This window comes from Sturnira hondurensis, unplaced genomic scaffold (assembly GCF_014824575.4).
Source record: "Sturnira hondurensis isolate 20B ecotype Veracruz unplaced genomic scaffold, ASM1482457v3 Scaffold0004525, whole genome shotgun sequence".
NCBI classification, from domain to species: Eukaryota; Metazoa; Chordata; class Mammalia; order Chiroptera; family Phyllostomidae; genus Sturnira; species Sturnira hondurensis.
Genome location: NW_028077156.1, coordinates 1 through 22,900, shown reverse-complemented (window position 1 = coordinate 22,900; position 22,900 = coordinate 1). Strand labels below are relative to the sequence as shown.

The 22,900-nt window shown below is 42.1% G+C and overlaps 1 protein-coding gene across 1 annotated transcript in view; it reads right to left on the bottom strand.

Annotated features, from left to right (window-relative positions):
- The window catches only part of SH3RF2 (SH3 domain containing ring finger 2), a gene marked incomplete at its 5' end in the record, with an annotated part of 80,967 nt that extends 60,470 nt beyond the window's left edge, over window positions 1–20,497 (bottom strand). Inside the window, 3 exons of the mRNA XM_037045925.1 lie at window positions 11,155–11,481; window positions 17,433–17,528; window positions 20,228–20,497. Coding sequence (XP_036901820.1) covers window positions 11,155–11,481; window positions 17,433–17,528; window positions 20,228–20,497 — 693 coding nt within the window. The remainder of the gene's footprint in view (window positions 1–11,154; window positions 11,482–17,432; window positions 17,529–20,227) is intronic.
- Between the last annotated feature and the right edge of the window lie 2,403 nt (window positions 20,498–22,900).

Here is a 22,900-nt window from a genome sequence, read left to right as displayed (position 1 = left end):
CCTGGGGATTACAGCTAAGCGTCTGAGCTGAGCAAGAGCCATTGTCCCAGGGGCCCCCTAGATATAAGCCAAAAGTCACATTCCTTCCCTCCTTCCAGAATTGTCACTGCTTATGAAGGAAGCACAGGGATTTTTGGAAGCCTTTGCACTCTAAGGCAGGCTCTGACAGGTCATCCTTATGAAGTGTGTGGCTGGTGAACGTCATTCTCAGAAAGGCCTGTTTGCTCATGCCAGCCCGGGGATGGTGGGGATAGGGAATAGTTATAACTTCCTGACTTGACCCAACATTAATAACAGTGTGAACAGTTATTGAGCTATTTACCACTGCCAAACCCTGGCCATTATCCCATGTACATGCACTGCCTTGTTTTATCTTTACAGCAATCTTATGAACTTAAAAGATCATCATTAGTTCCATTTTATGGGTGGAAAAACTGAGGCCCAGACAGGTTGTATAACTTGCCTGGTGTTGACTTCTCAGTAAGAGGCAGAGAGAGTGCTTCACTCCAGAGTTGGTGGCCCTCAAAGCTCACATTTTCTCACTATATTGCCTGTGTGGAGAAACTCTTTGCTAAAAAGCCCTTTGCCTCAGGGAACTTGATCTGACACCAACCTGCTGGGGCTGAGAAAGCTCTGCAGTGGACAGCAAGAAACAGGCCTCTGTGTATGCTTGAGCAGAAGGAGGCATTGCACCAATGGGCAGCATTAACTAAATAACAGGAGCAGCTCTTCCTGGTGTTGTCTACCTTCAGAGTATGCTGCTAACTAATTAATAGGATACTCAGCCAGGTCAATTTTATCATTCCACCTGGAAAACAAGAAAGCTGGGAACTGAAGAGGCAAAGTGCCTTGCCCAGGGCCACACAGGTAATGGGTAGGAGACGGATCAGATTTTCTTAGGTCTAACTGGGGGACTTGAAGGAAACTCCTGTCTTGTAATAATGGCTACTGCAAGCAGGACTGTATGGCTCAAGGATGAGGCATTAAGTGACATAGGGACTCTTAGTTCTATCTTAAATTGCAATTAGCTTATTTATTTATTTTGGGGAAGAAAACCTTGAATCTGTTATACCTTTTCCTGCCAGTTTTCTTACCTAAGAAACGATTCAAGATCACCTCCGTATCTGCTAGTAGTTATAAAAAATATACCTTAGGGGATTCAGATAGAAAGGGTCATCTAGATTTTGGAAGATGCTTGGTTGTTTGTCTCATCCCCTGCCTTATGTCAGGATTTTCTTCACTCACATCAGTGATGATATGCTCCAAAGGCTCTGCTTGGAGGGAAGAAGGTAATAGCCATGGCTACAGCTTACTGAGTCATGGCTAATCCTGGTAAAGGCCTTGCCTGAAAAGACTCACCCATTGTGCAGACGAGGACACTGAGGCTAGGTGGGGTAAGGTACTTAGTTCAATGTCAGTTATTAAGTGGCAAAACCATGGCAAGAAGCATTGCCTGACTCAAAGTCTTTTATTGATATTAAGCTGCCTTTCTCTGCAGGGAAAAATAAAAAGCAAACCAAAATCCAACAAGAAAAGTTCCCACAAGGTCCTTCAGCATTTTCAGTACTTTGTGAATGAGAGATTTCTTTGTGATAGGAGAGGTTTCTCCTTGTACTTCCTGACATCCTCCATGTTATGATTTATGCCCCTTTTCTTCTAGACACAGGAACACAAAACCAGTATATATACCCAAGTTTGGAAAAACAACATCATTGGCCATTCTTAGATCAATGTTGAAGTCCTTTCTTCTCCAGGCTGAACAAACCTCTTCTCCCTGGTCTTGGCAGAGCTGTGGGAACCAGACCTCAGGAGGGGTGGGAGAGTGAAGACATGGCTGAAGGCGTCGGGACCTAAGGGCTGGCCTGAGGGCAGTGATAAGGATGAAAACAAGGGGACTGGCACAGGCAGGCAGGGTAAGATTAGCCCAGCTGGCTGTAGCCAGTGGAAAAAAAGGGGTAGCAGTTAGTGATAGCGAACATGCTACGTAAGAAGGTAGTGAGAAATGAGCCCTGTCTTTGAGCTTGAAAAATGCCCAGGAGCAAACAAGAAGGAATGCGGAGAGAGAAAGAAAGACAGGGGTGGAGGCATGAACTTTGGATTCCCAGGTATATGCTGAGGGCCCATAAAGTGCAGGTCTCAAGACTGTTATGAGACAATTTAGGTAAAACTCACAGTATAGCATCTTACACATAATCACCTCTCAGAAAGTAGTAGTCGGTCTCACAGAAGAATTACAGGAAGAATGGTATATTTGGAATGTCACCATTTTTGATCTCAGATGAAATATTTTCATGGATAATACCTGAAATAATTAGGTAGAATGCTAATAGGGAACTTTATAATGGATGGAGATGGTGGACAATACCTGAATCCAAAACAAGTGTAACACAAAAGAAAGGCATTATTTTACATGTAAAAAAGGTATTTGGACCCCTACCTCAAGACATACATCCAACTAAATATAAATGTTAGAAGTATAAGACTCTTAGAAGAAAACATAGGGGTAAATCATTGTGAACTTGGATTAGGCAGAATTTTCTTAGATGTGACACCAAAACCACAAGCAACAAAGGGAAGAGTAGATAAATTGGACCTCATCATAATTAAAAAGTTTTGTGCTTTAAAGGATACCACCAAGAATGTGAAGATGCAATCCACAGACTGAGAAAGTTTTCGAGCCTAATATCTGATAAGAGACTTGCATCTAGAATATGTCAAGGACACTTACAACTCAATAAGAAGAAGGCAAATAATCTAATTAAGAAATGGACAAAGGATAGAAATAGACAGAACTCCAAAGAACACATGACCAATAAACAGAAATAGCTCCTTCATGTCATTAGCCATCAAGGACATGAAAATCAAAACCACAATGGATACCACTCCATACCCACCAGGTTGCCCCTAATTAAAAAGCAGACAATTAATCAAGTGTTGGTGAAGAATTGGAGAAACTGGAATCATCCTTTCACTGTTGATAGGAATGTAGGATGATACAATCTCTTGGAAGTAATCGGTAGTTCCTCAAACAGTTCACCACAGAGTTACCAATGATCTACAAATTCCACTCCTACACACAAATTTGTTTCTGTAAATTACCTTAGAAGGAGGACTAGCTAAAAATCATAAATTAGACTGAGAGTGTGTTCAAACAAAAAACTTAATATTAAATAAGAACCATCTCTCATGGCACTCCTGAGTACTGTAAAGGTGGGTTGGGAAATTCCCATGAAAGATGAAGACAAAGGGAAACCCTGGGAGAGGGTATGGACTTAGAGTTCAAGCTCCATGAATTTGAATAAACTGAATAAGGAATTCCTTTATTCAGAATATTTCAAATATAGGTTCAAAAGGAGAGTCAGCTGTATAGACCTCAGATATCCTCAAGGTGTGTGACAGCTCCTCTTCCCAGGAGCCCATGAAAGATGCTGGGACTTGTCATCATCATCCTGGGATGGGATGGAGGAGGGGCAGGTGGCAGGGAGGGGCAGGGAATTGCATTCCTTATGCTGACTTTTGGGGCCTGCCCTTTCTTCTCTGTTATCTCTTGTTTTCTGGATAATCAGAAGAGGAGAGAGGGTTCGTAATTACTTAATAAGTCAGAGGCTATTGTTTCATTTTTTGATTCTTGAGGCAAAATACGTTATTAAAAACCTTTATTGGAGTTTTGGAAAGGCAACAGCAATGTAAATAAATAAAACACTGTCCCTGACCTTAACTTTTTAATCTAGTGAGCAAGGTGGTAAGATTCTACACAATGTTTATTTATTTTTTTTAAAGATTTTATTTATTTATTTACCTCTAGAGGGGAAGGGGAGAGGGAGAGAAACATCAATGTATGGTTGCCTTTTGTGCATCCCCTGCTGGGAGTTGGCCTGGAATTGGCCTGCAGGGAACTGGCCTGCAACCCAGGCGTGTGCCCTGACTTGGAATGAAACTGCGATCCTCTGGTTCGCAGGCCTGTGCTCAATCCACTGAGCTACACCAGCCAGGGCTACACAATGTTTATAGTACAAAGAACAAGAGTGTAATCCATGCTCTGTGAATACAGGGGAGAGATATTAATTCTGCAGAGGAGGGAGGCAAGAGCTTTCTTGAATGAATGGTGTGCATTCAGGGCTTTGGGGTACACATAGGATCATGACAGGCAAATGCATCAAAAATAAATTTTTGGAAGAATGACATTTATTTATTTCACAAATATTTGTCCCTTGCCCAGAATAATGCAGGCACCATGCTGTGTACAAAGACAAAAAACGCAGATGTGGCCTTGGGACTTCTGGCCAAGATGGAGGCATAGGTAGGCACACTGTGCCTCCTTGAACAACCAAAATAAGGACAACAACAATTCAGAAACAAATTAACAACAAAAACTGAAAGAAAATTGAACTATATGAAAGTCTGACAACCAAGGAGTTAAAATAGACACATTCATCCAGACCGGTAGGCAGGGTGGAGTCGGGTGGTCGAGTGGAAAGGGGTTGTGGCACAGGAAGCGCTGACACCTGCTGGGCAAAGCTACCCTGGGCAGACCCTGGGTACCCAGGCAGCAGATGACAGACCCTGGACATGGGATGGCAACTGGCAGACCCAGTGAGGTGGCAATTGAGAAGCGGGGCACCATGCACAACCCCAGCCAGGGGTTGTAGCTGGCTGACCAGGCAGTGGTCCCACATTTGCTTGCAGATAATTGGGGAGAGAGACAGATCGTGCAAACCAGGGTCCTAGTGCCCAGAAATAAAGCCTCAAAACACCAATTGAAAACACTTGTGGAGGTTGAGGCACAGGGAGAGACTCCAACCCTCACAGAAAAGTTCGTTGGAGAGACCCACAGGGTCCTAGAACGTACACAGGCCCACCCACATGGGAATCAGCACCAGAATGGCCCAGTTCGCTTGGAGGAAGTGGCAGAAAGGACTGAGGTGCAACAGAGAATGGAGCAAAATGCCATCTTTTTCCCCTCTCGGACCCCACCCCCACATAAAACCTCACAACCCAGCAACTTGGGTTGCCCCACCCTGGTGAACACCTAAGGCTCTGCCCCTCATACATAATAGATGGGAACAGACCAAAACATTATGGCTCAAGCAGAAAAACAGCTCAAAGCCCCAGAGCCAATACTTCTAAGCGACCAAGAGATAGTCAACCTATCAGATATACAGTTCAAAATACTGGTGATCAGAATGCTCACAGAATTGGTTGATTTTAGTCACAAATTGGATGAACAATGAAGGCTAAACTATGTGAAGTCTAGGCAATGTGAAATGAAGGGAAATGCACAGGGAACCAATAGTGATGGGAAGAAAACTGGGGCTCAAATCAATGGAGTGGACCAGAAGGAAGAAAGAAATACTCAACCAGAACAAAATGAAGAAACAAGAATTCAAAAAAATGAGGAGAGGCTTAGGAAGCTCCAGGACATCTTTGAACATTCCAACATCCGAATTATAGGGGTACCAGAAGGGGAAGAGGAAGAGCAACAAGTGGAAAACTTATTTGAACAAATGATAAAGGAGAACTTCCCCAATCTGACAAAGGAAATAGACTTCCAGGAAATCCAGGAAGCTCAGAGAGTTCCAAAGAAGTTGGACCCAAGAAGGAATACACCAAGGCACATCATAATTACATTAGCCAAGATTAGAATGAAGGAGAGAATTCTAGAAGCAGCAAGAGATAAGGGGACAGTCACCTACAAAGAAGTTCCCATCAGACTGTCAGCTGATTTCTCAAAAGAGACCTTGCAGGTGAGAAGGGGCTGGAAAGAAGTATTCCAAGTCATGAAAGGCAAGGACCTACATCCAAGATTGCTCTATTCAGCAAAGCTTTTATTTAGAATGGAAGGGCAAATAAAGTGCTTCTCAGATAAGGTCAAGTTCAAGGAGTTCATCATCACCAAGCCCTTATTCTATGAAATGTTAAAGGGACTTATCTAAAAAAAAAAGAAGATAAAAAATGTGAATAGTGAAAGGACAGCAAACTCACAGTTATTAACAACCACACCTAAAACAAAAGCAATCTAAGAGGATAGCTAGATCAGGAGTAGAAGCATAGAAATGGAGGTCACATGGAGGGTTAGCAACAGGGGAGTGGGAGGAAGAGAAGGGGGGAGAAGGTACAGAGAATAAGTAGCATAGATGGCAGGCAGAAAACAAACAGTGGGAGGGCAAGAATAGTATGGGAAATGTAAAAGCTAAAGAACTTGTGACACATGGACATGAACTAAAGGGGGGAATGTGGGAGGAAAAGGGTGTGCAGGGTGGAGGTGAATGAAGGGGGAAAATGGGACAACTATAATAACAATCAATAAAATATATTAAAAAAATTAAAAAGACGTGGCCTTATAAATTTTGTGCTTAGGAATGTTGGGTAGCTCATAAAATTTTGTGTGTGTGTGTATGCATAGTCACATGGTGTTTGTATGTGGTGTGTATTGGGGGGCTGAGGCTGCTGGAAGGGGGACTGTAGACATATCATGGATGGTTTAGAATGCCTTAATTTACTTTGAGGGGAAGCAAAGGTCTCAAATTCTGGGTATGTTTCTAGCTTTGAGACAGGTGAGTTGCATCATCTTTTTGTTCCAAAGATTTCCTCTTTAGTAAAATGGGCATACCAATACATATACTAGTTGTAATGTTTGTAAGTCATCTATTCTAGTTTCTAGATTTTGAGGACTGTAGGGAACCACTGAAGGTTTGGGGAAGAGAAGCAGCTGAATGGATTTGGGTTTTCAAGAGATCCTTATGGAGGCCATGACTGGAAGAATGAATGGGGTTGAAGGGGTGGGTGGGTGTGGTGTGGTGATTGAGCAAGGTTCTGGGAGACCAGGGAGGAGGCTGAAGCAATAGTCTAGGCAAGAGAGGAGGACTAAAACTGAGGCAGTGGGATGGAATGAACAGAACTAATAACTATTTAGGTGGAAAAATGAGCTTGCTGACTGACTGCATGTAGGAGGTGAGGAAAAGAGAGCACTCTGGAATGATGATAGGATTTCTAGTTGGAGAACCATTCCACTAACCTGGATCTGGGATACAAGGGGAGGGGCAGCCTGAAGTAGGGGGGTTGGAAGGATTGACAGTCGGGTGAGGAGGGGAGAAAGAGGCTGAGCCCCTGGGTTGGGTGGGGGGCATACACTGAAGGAGCAGAACCTCCACCAAAGGCTGGTGTTATAGAAAACATGAATTCTCACTGTCCTGTGAGTGTTGGGCACAGGGAGTAAGCAGGCTCCACATCCTGAACAAGTCAACTTTAGAATTGCCAGGGTGGGCTTCTGCTCTGGGACTTCATATTGGGACTTCCCCTGAAAAGGCATTGATGGAAGACTTCTGCCAAACTGTGTCCCATGTGATGGGCACTCTTTCTCCTTCTAAGGCATTCCTTGTCATTCCTCCTAAGGCAGACCCACACATAATCTCCCAGACTTCCCCAAAGCCAACTTCCTTGTTCCAATTCTCCTATTTAACCTCTTCCACTACAGTTTCCCACGAATTTGTTCAGCATGTTCAGGTCTAATTCTGAATTGTTTTCAAGTACAGGTTTTTTTTGTTTTGTTTTGTTTTTTTACTTATTTTTACTTTTGTGACGCTGTTCCTTCCCCTTCCCAATAATGGTGGGACAGAAGAAGGAGAGGAGAAATACCTAGCAGCAGTGAAGTTTGGGGTGAAATTCAGTCATTGTGGAGCAAACATTTGTCTTTAGTCCAAAGTTCGTTTTTGAGATTATTGCCTGATGTTCTACCTAGATGTGTCAGGTGGTTTCCCACAGGTGAGAAGACAATGACAATGGGAGAACAAAGTTCTTTGCTCAGGCTTCTCTTTATGAGAAGGTAGCATTCACTATCCTTTGGTGTTTAAAACTTCAAGGACAATTCAAGGCTTGTCTTTACCTTAGAGGGGAATGGGGCTATTAGACTGGGATGATTTCAGAGACGTTTTCAGAAAATTAATTCCTTACTCCTTCAAGCTTCCCTCTCCACCCCTACCTAGTTGGTGGGGCCTGGGCATACTTTCAAGAGATTCTCTTCCTTAAAAAAACTTCCTGGACTCTTTCCTCCAGTCACAAAAGGGTGTGACTCTGGAGGAAAAACATTCCTAATATGCAAATAAATAATAACAAGCACACAGTATGATTTAATTCAGAGATGGGCTGTCACACACTCAAAGCTTGCCCAGAGCTTTGAGTCTGATGCCTTGCTCTCTCATTCTGCTGGGAGATTAGCAAGTGGTGCAGAGGTGTTAAAGCCAGACTAAGCACCAAGCTGAGAACTTCTGAATGTCATCAAGTGGTTCAGGGGAAGATGAAAAGGGATTGACTTTCTTAATCTACAGTTCTGTGTTGTTAACTTCCAAGTCTCTTCACCACCTAAGTCAGCATGGATGCTGTCAGGTCCTCATCTCCCCTTAGGAAGCCTAACTCCACTATAGTCATTTATTTTCTGTATCTCTGCTGGGTGGTGAATTCCTTAAGGGCAAGAGCATACTTCCAGTGCCTTCAGTACCACACACAGTGCTTAGACACAGTTGGGAGTTTATAAAAGAACAAAGTGATAACAAAAGAAAATCTTCTCCAGGTGCAAATGACTTAAGGCAAAGCCTTTATTGAGGGATGGGTGGGGAAGAGAAAGTTGGAAGGTCTTGGAATCAAGAGAAGATTCCAAGAAAAGGGAAGCTACAGAGATCCATGGTAAGTAGCATTGACACAATGATGTCGCTGGATGAGGTCTCTGTTGAGGGCACAGTGTTGTGACAGAGCCTGTACTCCAAAATCAGACAATGAGAGGGTCAATCCAGACTCTCACTGTTTACTAACTACATGAACTTGGGCCAAATAATTTTTGCTTTGGGGACTCAATCATCTTGCTATAAAGTGATGATAATACTTCACCTATAAGGGTTCTTACCATGGATTGGGGTGGAGGTCAGGACTCAGCAAAAAAAAAACCAAAACAACAAACCCACTTTGTTATTAGAGGGTATTATTCTTTCTCTCTATTATCTATCTATCTATTTATCACCTATCTAGTTCTATCATCTACTTATCCATCCATCTATCCTATTAGTTTCAATAAATGTTTGAGATTATTATTACTGTTCTTGTTGTTTTGGTAGTAGGATCCCCAGTGCCCACCTAGCACATTACTAGCACATTGCAACACTCAACAGATGCTTATTGGTTGAAAAGTTACACCAACCTGTGATCTTTCTATCGGAAAATATTCCTCCTCAATATTTCCTAAATATATGCTACCACCATCTGCCCAGATATTTAAGTCAAAAGTCTTGATTGCTTGCTTTATTAAGCACCCATTATGGACTAGGCACTGTGCAGGTACTGGGATGAGGTAGGTAGGGGGAGCTTGCTAAGCTAGACCCAAGCACAGCTCTCTAGGATGTTAGAGAAAAGGGAAGCAGGAGAAATTATCGTTTGTTCAGCTTTGCCTTCATCATTAGATGTAGCTCACAAGTGGAACATTTTAAGAATTTTTGATAACACCTTGGAGAACATGTAGAAATACTTGAAACCTACAGCCATTAGAATGGAGAAAAGGCTATCAACACCATGCAGTATTTCCCTAGGAGTAGAATGTGCACAGGCCACATTTTGGAAAAATACAGTACTAATGGTTTTGAATCCTACTGGGATTCTTCCCTCCTGGACAGCCTCTCTGTGGATGAGGCAAATGAGTGAGAAGAAGAATGACAAAGACATGTGGAAAGTGACTTGGCTAAATCTTTTGAGAAGTTGACTTATAGCTGGGTGAGCCAGCTTATATCTACTGAGTGTAGGCCTACTTTATATATCCCTGTCTCTATATGAAGAACAGTTTCAGAAAAATTCTGTCACTCTTTGGCTTAATTGTGAGTCAATAGGTCTGGTGTGTGTGTGCATTTGTGTGGTGGAAGGAGAACTGGCTGCAAAGTGTGTATGTACTTGTAAAAAAGTGTTTTGAATGTGTGTAGAATGGGAGTTTTATATTTATTTATTATAATAATAATTAATTAATTAATCTTTAACGTGAGGAGAGTGTATATGGAGGGGAAAGTGTATTTGCGTGTGTGCATAGTGCAAATGGTGGATGGAGTTACATGAACAGCCAGCCTCTCAGTGACCCAGACAGTGGTATAAGATAGGAAGGGTTATAAAAGGTGATTGTTTTGCTTTTAGACCATCACCCAAGTCTTTCAGGAGCCTTTGACTTTGTCTTCCTCCCTTCTTGTTAAAAAGGGATTAGAGTCCAATTAAGCCATTTAATCCCAAGGTAGAGATTCATGTTTAAAAACAAGATTTATAGCTTTAAAAGAAAAATACATCAGTGCAAGTTAAGGTTTATCCTCTTGAGTTGCCACGTGCACAGTTCCAGAGCATGTTTTCAGCAGAATACCCAATGCATGGTTCTTAATTATTTTGCCTCACACCTCCAGTCCTTCATCTTCTTAAGGGCCCTTCACCCTAAATAGCCACAAGCTCTTAGAGCACTTCTGCTTCTGGAGTGCCACAATCACCCTCTGCTCTATCTCCCTTCAGTCTGAAACTCAGTGACCAGGCTTATTAATAACAGTATGAAGAGCTAATGGTTCTTGGGTGCTTGGTATGTGCCTGGCATTGTGCTGAGCAGATAGTCTCTCATTAGATGCTCCATATGAAAACATGCAGGTCTGGCTGCATGGGTGTGTGACCTGTGTGGTCACACAGAGTTCCGTGCTTAGTAGTGCCCTCCACTTGGTTTAATGCTCTGCTGTTTCCTTCTTGAAATTCTTAATGATTTATGAGCAAGGGAGCTGAATTTTGATTTTCACATGGTCCTGCAAATAGCTGGTCCTAAAAACACCCAATAACCTATCATTTCTTTTTCTTCTTTTCCACATGATGCATGATGACTAATACCTTGCCAGAGGATGGAACAGTAAATTTTCAAATTTTGATGCCAGAACCCTCTCTAGAAAATGGCTTGAACTCCTCTAAGTCTCATCTGTAAAGTGGTGATAACAATAATAATACCTAGTTCACAGGTTGTGAATACATGTAATACATATGGCATTAATTACTATTATGCATTGTGGATGCTTAGTAGGTACTAAACTTCCAGTGTGCTTGTAACACAGTGTGGATCACTTGTCCAACTCCAATGTGCCCTGACCCCAGGGGTTTGTTTCCTACCTGTCCTGAAGAGCCAGGGAGAACATCTGCTTTTTCCATGTGCGGCATGGTAACGGAGGGGTTGCTGGAGCTGATTAGCACTGGAGTGCTGATCTCTACCATGTGGTGCCCTGGTGGTCCTGAATGGACCATCCTGTTGAGGGTGTTCAAGGCTGTTGTGATGGAGAACTGCCCGGACCCTTTCCTCCTAGACCCAGGTCCCCTTCGAAGTGTGGGTGTGCTGGTGGCTTTGCCTCTGGAGGATGTGGACACCAGAGACAGGCTTTTTGTACGGGTTGGCTGATGGCCTTTGTTGTTCTCTAGCAGGTGTCTTGCTGTGAGGTTTGGCTGAAAAGACAAAAGGTTAGATGAGAAGTTAGTCTTCCTGACCTAACACAAGAAGCGAAGTCTTACCTGGGCTAGTCTGAAGCTGGTTCAGATGCCACTACCTCACTTGGCCATTCCTTGGTCAGCTTCCAGCTTTGACCAATAAGTTCCAGTTTCTTTGCTACATCAATAAATTCCCACCACTCCCTTGCAAAGTGGGTCTACTCTTTTCCTCTTTTCCTGAGGTCCAAAGTGTTACAAATAAGCCATGATACTCTTCCCTGTTGGGGAGCAAGTCTTTCTTTACTGACTGCTCCCCACCACATCCCAACCCTTTCCACCTAGTGGACTCCTCTCCTCCCGCTTCAGCCACCTGTCAATCCACCCTGGGTTGGCACCTTGTCCTACTTGGTATCCCTACAGCCCCGTACTCTCCCGTTATGGCAGCATCCCATCCTGTAATCAATGACTTTCCTCCCCCCAGTGGACTGTTACCTCCTCTGCTGTACTCCAGAGTGGATGCTGTGAGTGGTTGTGGAATAATGCATGGATACAGTTGCTCAAGTTAATACATTTGATAAATGTTTGAGCCAGAATGCAAATCCATTCAGGATCTTGAGTATTTATGCTCAGACTATCTTTTTCTAATTCCTTTAAAGGCTCCCATCTTATCACCATTCTTTTTTGCTCTATACCTCTTAGTGGTGAGCTGATAAGCCAGAAAAACAAGCAAACAAAACCCTGATTTGTAGAGTCTACCAATTCCTGTGGTGTAAATATCTACCAATGGTTTAATAACTGGCTGGCAAAATTCTTGAAAATCTAGCACCAAGTAGTTCTAGCACAATCACTGACTGCATTGTATTTTGAATACCCTGCCTATCAAGGCCCTCTGTACATTCATTTCTTTCAGAAACCTGAAATACGTTAACAAATTGTGGATTCGTATGAATAGAATTTATATTTACATAATGATGATTGTCACCAATGCACTCCAGAACTGGGGCTGTCTTATTGTAATTTAGAGATTTGACTATGGGGGTAAAAAGGAATGTGCCCACTTCAAAACTTTTCAGTGACAATGTGCAGATGACTGCAATAGCCAAGACAGAAAATTTTAAAGCAGATGAAGTTTCTGCCTCAAGAACCTTGTAATATTGTGGGGGGAAAATTATCAGGTAGGAGAGAGGGTATTATCACATTTACTTTATTTACTTTTTAAATTGTTTTATTTATTTAGTTTTATTTTTGAACTTATTTATTTTATTTTATTTATGTATCTTTAGAGGGTAAGGGAAGGAGAGAGGGAGAGAAATATCAATGTATGGTTGCCTCTTGTGCATCCCCTGCTGGGAACTGGCCTGCAACCTAGGCATGTGCCCTGACTGGAAATTGAACCATGATCCTTTGGTTTGAAAGCCCATGCTCAATCCACTGAGCTACATCAGCCAGGGCTATTTATTTATTTTTAGAGAGAAGGGAAGGGAGGGATAAAGAGAGGGAGAGAAACATCAAGGTGTGGTTGCCTCTCATGCGTCTCCTACTGGGGACCTGGCCCACAACTCAGGCATGTGCCCTGACTGGGAATTGCAGGAGACCATTCTGCATGGTGTGGGCCCAGCTCCCATTCAAAGATGAATAGGACCCACGCCCATGCATAGGTTCTCCCGTGGGTAATCAGGCCTGCAATGTGCCTAGGCTGCTTTGAGTCTTGCTTTTCACTGGGAGCTCCCTCACCTGCATTTGTGGCAAATATTTACTGCAAAATAGCTTCCTAAAATCCATGCTAAACCTTCCAAGGATGAGTGTAACCAGTTCAACCATTTTTGCCTTTCATTTGCAAATATCCCTCTTCTGTGATGTGCTTAGGGGCATTGGCTCCTTTGTTTTCTGTAAAAGCTAACCACCTAAAGCAACCTGTGCCTAGTAAATGAGGACCATCATGTAATGTGCTGAAAAACCCAATAAAGGAGTTTATCTGCTTAAAAGAGAGCAGGTCATGGCAAGGGCAGAGGCTTTTGCTCCCCTTTTGCTCCCCGTGAGAGGAAAGCCATGCTGTTCCTTTTCCTCCACTGGACTCGGTAGTCTGTGTGAATGTCTTGTTTCATCCATAATGAAGCGGACACTGTGGGCTGGTGTTTGCATCAGGAATCCAACCAGAGACCCTTTGGTTTGCAGGCCAGGACTCAATCTACTGAGCCATACAAGCCAGGACTCATGTCTACTTTAAAGATAAGAAAGTTAAAGTTCAGAGGGGGTGACTTATAAATGACAAAGCCAACATGAAACAAGCAAACAAGAAAATATCCAATAGTGGTACGTGTTCTGCTCTGACAGAGAATGACAAGGGGAGGTAGCTGCTTTAGACTGGGCGACCAAAGAAAACCTGCTGAGAAGGTGACATTTCAGCTGAGACACAGATGACAAGAGGAACCAGGCATGTGAAGATGGGGGTAGGAACATGCCAGGCAGAGGGATTGTAAACTACCTGACAGGTCTTCAAGAGGTGGGGGTGGGCAAGGTCAGCCTGTCCAAGAGTGAGACAAGAAAGAAACAGAGAAGGCTTGGGCTGCTAGTTATGCTCTGTGGTAGATGTTTAAATTTTTTTAAAATTAAATATTTCAACCTGGAGATGAGTATATTTATCGAAGATAATAATTTTGGATGGCTTTCCATTTTTACTTCATATAATGAGATTGCAGCTGATTCAAATACACAGCACTTAAACGCAGTATTTTTCTAATTATTAATAAATGGATTATCATGAAAAAATCTTAACCACTGTCTCCCAGTCAATGTAATGGTTCCTCTTCAGCCAAGATTGCCTGACCCTGCAAATGGCTCCACCACTGACTTAGGCTCACAAATTAGAAAGGCCACACGATCCTTGACCACTTCTCCCCTACTCTGTCACCTGCAAGTCTGGTGGATCCACCTCCAAAAGGTCCTTGAATCTGTCCACTTGTTTCCAATCTATTGGACTAAGCCACAGTCACCTTCTCACTGAGCCATGAAGTAGCTCTGAACTGTTCTTTCTGTTTTTTTTTTCCCTCTCCTCTCTTCAAATCATTCTTCCTACTGTAGCCAGAGCAGTCTTTAAGAAACCCAAATCTCATGGAATCACTGCCTCTCTTAAAATCTTTCAATAGCTTCTACTGACTTCTGGCTTAAGCCCAAACTTTGACCTTATGTCAAAGACAACTGTACTCACCAAGTATTCTATGTACTCCCCTCTACTCAGGGGACTTAAAGACAGGTAGGGCTATGTGACTGGTTCAGGCCCTTGGGCTATGAGTGGGAGTGACAAGTTTCACTTCTGAGCTGAGGCATTTGCTGATACACAACTCACTCTTCCCCACTCTGCTGCCACACACCCTAGGGGGTGAACATGCTCACTCTTCCCCACTTCTGCTGTCACACACCCTAGGAGGTGAATGTGCTCCAGGTGGTATGACCATGGATGGCCCAGCCTCATCAGTCTGGGTTCCTGCATGACTTGTGTGATTAGAGCCTACCATTATTCTGTGTTGAGTACATAATGTGGGTGAGAAATAACTTTTTCTTTGTTAAGCCCCTGAGATTTTGGGGGCTATTGATTACCATAGCATAACCTAGCTCGTCCTCATTAAGACAGGATGGTTTACAAAGCTCCTGAATCTGTCTCCCATTTATTTCCCTGGCTTCCTTTTTTCATCACTCTCTTACTCTCTAAGCTCCAGATCTAGTATTCTTCTGGTCCCTTGGGTATATCATACTTCCTCATCCTGCAGGACTTTTGCACATGTCGCTGCATTCTCTAGAACACTCTTCCCTCCGTCCTTACCTACATAGCTCCAAATCGTCTGTCAGATCTTGGCTTTAGAGGCATTTGCTGACTGCTAGACCTGAAAAGTTGCACATCATACCCTCCCTCCTTGCAGTTTTTCCTCTACTTTATTCTTTGTGTCTTTCATCACACTTATAACTGCTTGATTAATGTCTGACTTCACAATCTAAAAGTAGGGACCCATGTCTGTCTTGTATCATTAGAACTTGGCACAGGACCTGACATTGCAGGCACTCACTGAAAAATTAGTTGAATGATTAAATATATGTTTAGGATGGGGTCACACAATGGTCCCTTCTCTAAGTTTTTTCCCTGGTTATTCTGACAACCTCCAAAATATTTTTCCATTCATTCACTTGTTCAGCAATTTGACTTTTTATGGAGTGCTTGTTCTGTGCAAGGCTAGCCCATGAAGGCCAAGTAATATACCCACCAGGTGTTCAGAGAAGAGATATGAATGTTCAACTAGTTGCTGAAATTTTACGGAGAAACTGGGTTTCTATCTGAGCCTTGTGAAATAGTGAAAATTGAACAGGTAGAGGGGATTGGGTGGGTATACCAAGCAGGGCCCTCAGTAGGAGAAAAAGCATTGGGAAGGAGAATTTATTAGTCATAGAAGACCTGGGTGTCTGGACCCCTTCTCCATCCACCTGTTTCACTTCTCATCCCTTCAGCACTGATAGAATGGAGGGGGTATAGAGAGCAGTAGAAGCTGGACACACTATTCACTTCAAAACCTGCTCTTATGAATGAAAGATCTGGCTCCTTGTCTCCATTTACACCTCTGTTCTGTCCCCTCTCCTGGAGAGCAGGGAGCATGCCTTTTACTTCTTTCATAGCTTCCCACAGCTTACCTTTCATGCTAATGCATGCTTGGTAAGCACCCACTAAATGCGCTGAGCCAATGAACCCTCTCTTATAAATGTGTAAGGACCTGCTTCAAGCTTGGGTGAGGCTGAAGGTTACAGAGGTCAGGGACTCCAGGTAAATAGCTTACGTGTGATGTGTGCTCCTATCAGAAGATTTGCAAAATACAAAACAGCAGAAACAATGAAAATCATCTAGACTCTCACCATCTGGTGATCACCACTATTAGTGTTTTGGTACATTTCCTGTTAGTCCTTGATCCATTAATATATACACATATACATTTCTAAAGCTGGTTTTATACAGTTTAATTTGTTTCTTTTTATTATGGTAAGAGACATATAACAAAATTTATCACATGAACCATTTTTAAGTATACAATTCAGCAGTGTTAAATCTATTCACACTGTTGTGAGATAGCTCTCCAGAACTTTTTCTTTCCCTAAAATCTGAAACTATACCCACTACACTTTATTTTACTTAATGATAAATCATAAACATTTTCCCATAATAGTAAATACTCCATGATACTGAACACTATTCTCTTACATTATTTTTAGTATGTGTATCTTTTCCCACCAACATTATATTTAAAAAATTTTTAAAACTATGTTTATTGATTTTATAGAAAGAGGAAGGGGAAGAGGGAGGGGGGGAGAGAGAGAGAGGCATCAATTGTTTTCCTCCCATATGCACCCCAACTGGAGATTGATCCAACAACCTAGTTGTGTGTCCTGACCAGGAATCAAACCCCCAACCTTTTGGTGTATGGAATGATGCTCCAACCATTTGAGCTATACTGGCCAGGGCCATCACCATTATTTTTAAGAACTAAATCCTAAGTGTTGTTTTTTTTTAGGTTATTAAGTTTTTAGATACCATCTTTTTTAACCATTATACACAATGCTATGGCAAACATTTTTGCACATTTTATATATATATCTGCATGTTTGTTTTAATATTACTTTGCAATAAACTTTCAGATGTGTAATTGCTAAAAATGTGTATCTCAAAGGAGATGCACATTTATAACATTCTTGATATTAACTTGAGTTTGGATATGACAGATGGCACCACTTTATATTCCTACCACCAAAATGAAAAGATCCATTGCCCCACACTTTTGCCAAAACTGGATATTATCATCTGGTATCTTTTCTTTAGAGTTTTTAGTAAGTTCTTAATAAGCCTCAGGTTAAATAGAAACTGCTCTCAGGAATCAGAGTGGTACATGTGCCTTTCTGAGTAAGTTTGAATCAGATGCAGACTTGATACATACCTCAACAAACAAGATTGGGAAGATGCCTATTTTATCTCCCAATTTTCCTTCTGCCCAGTTTTCATCCACTCGGCTGATGACAGTGATGATGTCATCCTGAAAGAGAAAAAGTCTCATGGTCAGTGTTCATCCTCAGTTGGCAGGTGATGTCCACTGAAAGCTCTCAGTGGACATCAGCATGGAGTTCCAGAGGTAGCTCTTTTGTAATTTATTGACAAAGTTTTCCTGGTAAATGATCTTTTTCCATTAAGGGCTGGATTAGGATCACCAAGACATGAGAGAAATAGAAACAATTTGGAGCATCAATGGACTCCAACAAGAAAACTTAGAAGAGTTTCTAATTTTCAGTCACCAGCAGAATCTAGGCTTTTCATTTAAATTAATCTATTGGGGAAATCAAGGTGGAAGTCATAGGAAGAGAGACTTATGTCTTAGCAAAAAGAAGAATTTATTTCATTCTCATTTTGGGGGACTTTTCAGAACCTATCAATGTTTAACAGGTCAAATGTAAATTGACTTTTAATTAAATTTTTTTTTCATTACAAAAGGCCATATGTAGATTTGTAGAAACACTCAAAAATATAGATGAGCAAGACAAAGAAAAAATTCTACCATAATATAGGTATAACCACTGTTAATACCATGGTTAACACTTTTTCCCTCCAGATTCTTTTCTATGAAGATAAAACATATATACATGTACATATAACCATACTACTTTAAAAAATCTTTTCCAAAACATACATACATGAATATGATAAGGCACATAAATTTTAGATATAAAGCTTGATGAATTTTTACATTGACTAAACCCACTAAATCCTGACGAAGAGTATAGAACACTGCCAGTATCCAGAAGGCTCCTTTGTACCCTTTTCTATCACCTAGTGAGAGCTAACCACTCTCCTGACTCCTAGCATGGATGTTTATTTTGCTTGTTCTTGTACTTCAAACAAATGTAGGATGCGCTGGCTTTCTCACTGTGTACCCTATTAGGGACACCTGTCCGCATCTATCCCTGTTCATCAGTCTAAACCTGAACAGTCACCTACTGATCTTTTTGACCTTCTGATCCACACCCCTGAGTAATTTAAATGAATCCCAATCTAAACTCATTCACTGCATTGTGTCTTTTCTGAACTTTTCTGTCATTGTGACACTTTGCAATTACCCATTTAAAGGCTATTATTTCTTTAATGCCTATCTACCCATCACAACATAAACTCCACGTGTGCAGGGCCTGCGTCTGTTTTGCTCATGTCCATGTCCCCAGTACAGTGGCTCCCCTTTAGGAGTCATCAATACTTTTGAATGCATGAACGCATGAATAAGTGATTGTGTGGATAAATCTTAAGACTTAATGAGCTAGGAAACACCAGGGAAAGATTGTGTATTTAATTTGGGTGTGCTGAGTTCAGAAAGACCACGAGGTTTCCTAGCGCAGATCAGCCTCCCATGTCCCTCCAGAATGGATCGAATTCCTCTTCTGGTTTCTTGTCATAATTTCCCCCTTTTGTGTCTGTGCTTTTCCCTATGCTCCTTACTTGGAAGGTAGGGACAGTGACTTATCACTTTATCCCCAGTGGATAGCTTGGCAGATGGATGGGTTTCCTGAATGAATGAGCTGGTAGAGTTAGTGTCCTTGTTTGAAAATTCCCAGAGGGGGGCAAAAGAAACACCCCCAAAACAGATGATGTTTCCTGCCTATGTCCCTCTCCAGCTGTATCCCTAGAGCCCAGTGTCTAATGTTCAGCACAAAGTAAATACTGAGTAAATGCTTGTGGAATTGAACTGTCCTTCCTCTAACTGTTGTTGAAGCATAGACTTTATAGTTTGGGCTACAGAATGACCTTCCCTAGGGGACAAGACAACAATGGTCAGTATTTCAAAATATGGGGGACAGTGAGGTTGTCTAGAATGAGAGAATCCTAAGTAAGTCTCATTTCTGGTAGTGGTGGAATAAGAACATTTTACAAAACAGAAAACCTTTCCTGAGCCATTGTAACCATGCTACTTTTTGTATTTGATTTATCATAAGCAGTGGAGAATAAAAATCACCTCAACTATGGTTTCTATGAGAAAATGTGAATGTTTAAGGAATAATAAATACTGAACACAGAGAGTTAAAGTAGTCTAGAATTTAGTAGAAGGATGAAGGCAAAAAATTTTTTCGGTAATTAATGTCCTTGGAAAATTTATCTTGTGAGGAGTTATTTATGTATAGAGGCATAATTATGTTGTGGTGTCTCGAATGCAATGTTTACAACAAAACAGACTGTTGTAAGTGAGAAGAATTAGGTGATAAAAACTTGGTCAGCAAGAATACCCTTACAGATACATGATAAAGAGGTAAGAACTCTTGAGTAGTTTTCCAAGCCCACTATCAAATTGTGTTTGCTATTTTCTGTCCACATGTCTGCTTCTCCCCTACTCTGAGGGTAGGGACTGTGACTTGTTCCTGCTGTATCCCCAGTGCCTACAAGGAATAGGTGTTCCAAGTGATTATAGAGTGAATGAATAAATGTGTAAATACTTATTTCTGTATTGGCAATAGAAACAGTTATGGATTTCTATCAAATTGCTCTTAGCAGATTTCTCTAGTGATTTCATGCCTATGTAGTTTGAATTATACACACATATGGCATATGTATGCACATATGTGCATGCATACATAGATACACTTATAAAATATATATAATTTTAGAAAAATAAGCAAACATTAAGCAAACAGCTCCAGGTTCTGCCACAGTCTCTATGTGTTCACTAGTAGCACTGGTGGCAGCCCAGCATCTTACCTTAAGGAAGGTCAGGCAGTCCTGGTTGTCGTTCTTGTCCTTATTTCGTAGGTCAAAATTGTAGAGAGCCCGGCATAGTGGGGGTGGCTGGGGCAGCTGCTTGATGACCTCCACAGAGCTGGCTGGGAAGAACCCATGGACTCCGTTGATCTCCCCCTGGTACCAGTTCTCATCCAGCTGTCTCCGGAGGAGGATGACATCTCCTTTATTAAACCTCAGGTCACCAGGATTCTGCCCTCGGTAGTTGCACAAGGCCTTTGCTCGTGGCACCTGCAGCGGCACAGACCAATGAAATGTGTGCTTAGCTTAGAGCTGGGGTGGGGCGGGGGGAGGGCAGAATGAATCATATTAACAACAAGCTGCTAAGCACTTCCAGTGTGCTAAGTGCTAAATGTGGGTCATCCTGTGGATCTGTAAACATTGAATGCAATGTTTACAACAGAATAAGATTGTTATGCATGAGTAGAATTAGGTGATGAGTTATATGTAGAATTATATAGTCTGTGTAGAGTTATATGGTCTGTGGGTCATATCTCTGAGATGGACACTCTAATCATCCCCACTTCTAAGTAGGGTGAGTGAGGCACGGAGTGGCTTAATAACTTGCCCAAAGTCACACAGTTGGGAAATGGCAGGTATGGGATCTGAACTCAGGCCACCTGAGTTTAGAGCTCCAGTTCTTAATCACTATGCAAGGAACAGGATTTTGGACTTAACCCCACCACTGTGTGAACTTGAATGAGTCAGAGACTCTCTCTGGGGCCTGAACACTGGTTTTGAATCCTGGTTCCTCCTCTTTCCTCTTGTGTGACCATGGTCAAGTTATCTAACCTTTCTTAAACCATATTCACTTATAAAATAGGATAGTAATAGAATACCCACTTCTATTGGGGTAGTTGAGAGGAATAACTAACGTTCATAATGCTTTTAGAGTATTGCTTGGTACCTAGGATGTGCTTAATAAATGGCATCTCTTATCATCATCACCTGTAATGGAGGGCTAATGATGCCAGTTCTACATATTCCTCAGTATCAATGGGAAGAAACTGAGCTGAAAAATCTATGCAAATAGAAAGTGTCGTATGAGGGTGATGCAACATAATTTGTTTTCAGCCTTCTCTAGAAACTGTAAACCTCACAAGTGTTTGCATCATTAGGAGTGCAACTGACACAAAGAAATCATTAATCAGAAACCAACCATTAATTTTAAAAAATGAGCTAAAAATGCATCATTCATCAAATCTGTTATCTGTCTAAATAATTATTTCAGTCAAATGCAAGTTTTTTCTAATTGAAATGGTTTCTCCACACAGAAATGGCCTCACTCTGTTCTTCTTGAAGTCAGTGGGGCAAACTGAAAGTTCTAATAATTTAGGTTTAATAGAAAGCCCATCAGTGTCACCTGAGATGGTTTTTGATTTTGTGCTTTTCTCAGCACTGGGATGAAACAGTCCCTTCTCCTGGGGGCAGCCTTGCTATTTATAAGGGGGTGTAAGAATGCATTAATTCAGTTCTTCAAAAAACTTCTTGAGTCCGCAATAATTATTTGAAAAGGAATTTCAAGCAGCTTAGGGGTAGAGACAAGACCTGAACATCATCATATTGCTGATGGATGGCAGAGCAGAGCTTTTCTGCAAGTCTCTGGGTACCATACAGAGACCCCAAGGGGGCAGAAAACCACAGGAACACAGCTCATTTTCAGGAACCTGCAAGCAAAGATAGCATACTAGGAGGTTTATTTGGTACAGTGTTATGGGTAAATGGAATTGGCTGAATAAATGATGATGTACTCATACAATGGCATATCCTGTGGTTATTAAAATTGATGATGTTGATCTATAATTAACATTGAGTTACTCATAATATACTTTTAAGTAGAACAGAATGGGTTAAGACAGTTGTATAGACTAGACTTTCATTATAAATGCATATATATATATATATAAATATATATATTAATATATATATTACTTGGGGGGAAATGCTAGGTGGCAATTCACCAGCATTTTAAGAGTGGTTCTTTCTAAGTGGCGAGATTTTTAATGTTAACAAAGTTGTTTCCATAAGTGCTTAGCTGTGTTTTCTAACTTTTCTACAATTAAATGATTGTATTGCCTATTAAAGTGGAATATAGCGAGTAAGGACGGAGGTGGCCAGACCGGCGGCAGCCATTAGCCGGCGCATAAAGATCTCGGAGCCCTGGCTGCCGCAGCGTTTGGAGCCCAGAGGCTTCCTTCCGTCTGTGCCCAGCGACAAGGGCATCTACCACGGAGAACTCATCGGGAGCCCGGCAACCCTGAGAAAAGTCAAAGGCAGCGGCAGCGGTGGCGGCGGCGGCGGGACGGCAGCCATTGGCCAGCGCATAAAGACCTTGGAGCCTTGGCTGCCTCAGTGGTCGGGGCCCAGAGGCTTCCCCCTGCGCCCAGCGACAGGGGCGTCTGACACAGAGGACTCATCAGGACCCCAGCACCTGTGAGTAAAGACAAAAGCGGCAGCGGCAGCGGCAGGCAGCGGCAGGGCCGGCTGCCCTCGGGAGCCAGGCACCCCAGAGTAAAGTCAAAAGCAGCAGCGGGGGGACCAGCAGCCATTGGCCAGCGTGTAAAGACCTCGGAGCCGCTGCTGCCGCAGCTTCCAGGGCCCAGAGGCTTCTGTCTACGGCCAGCGTCGGGGCAT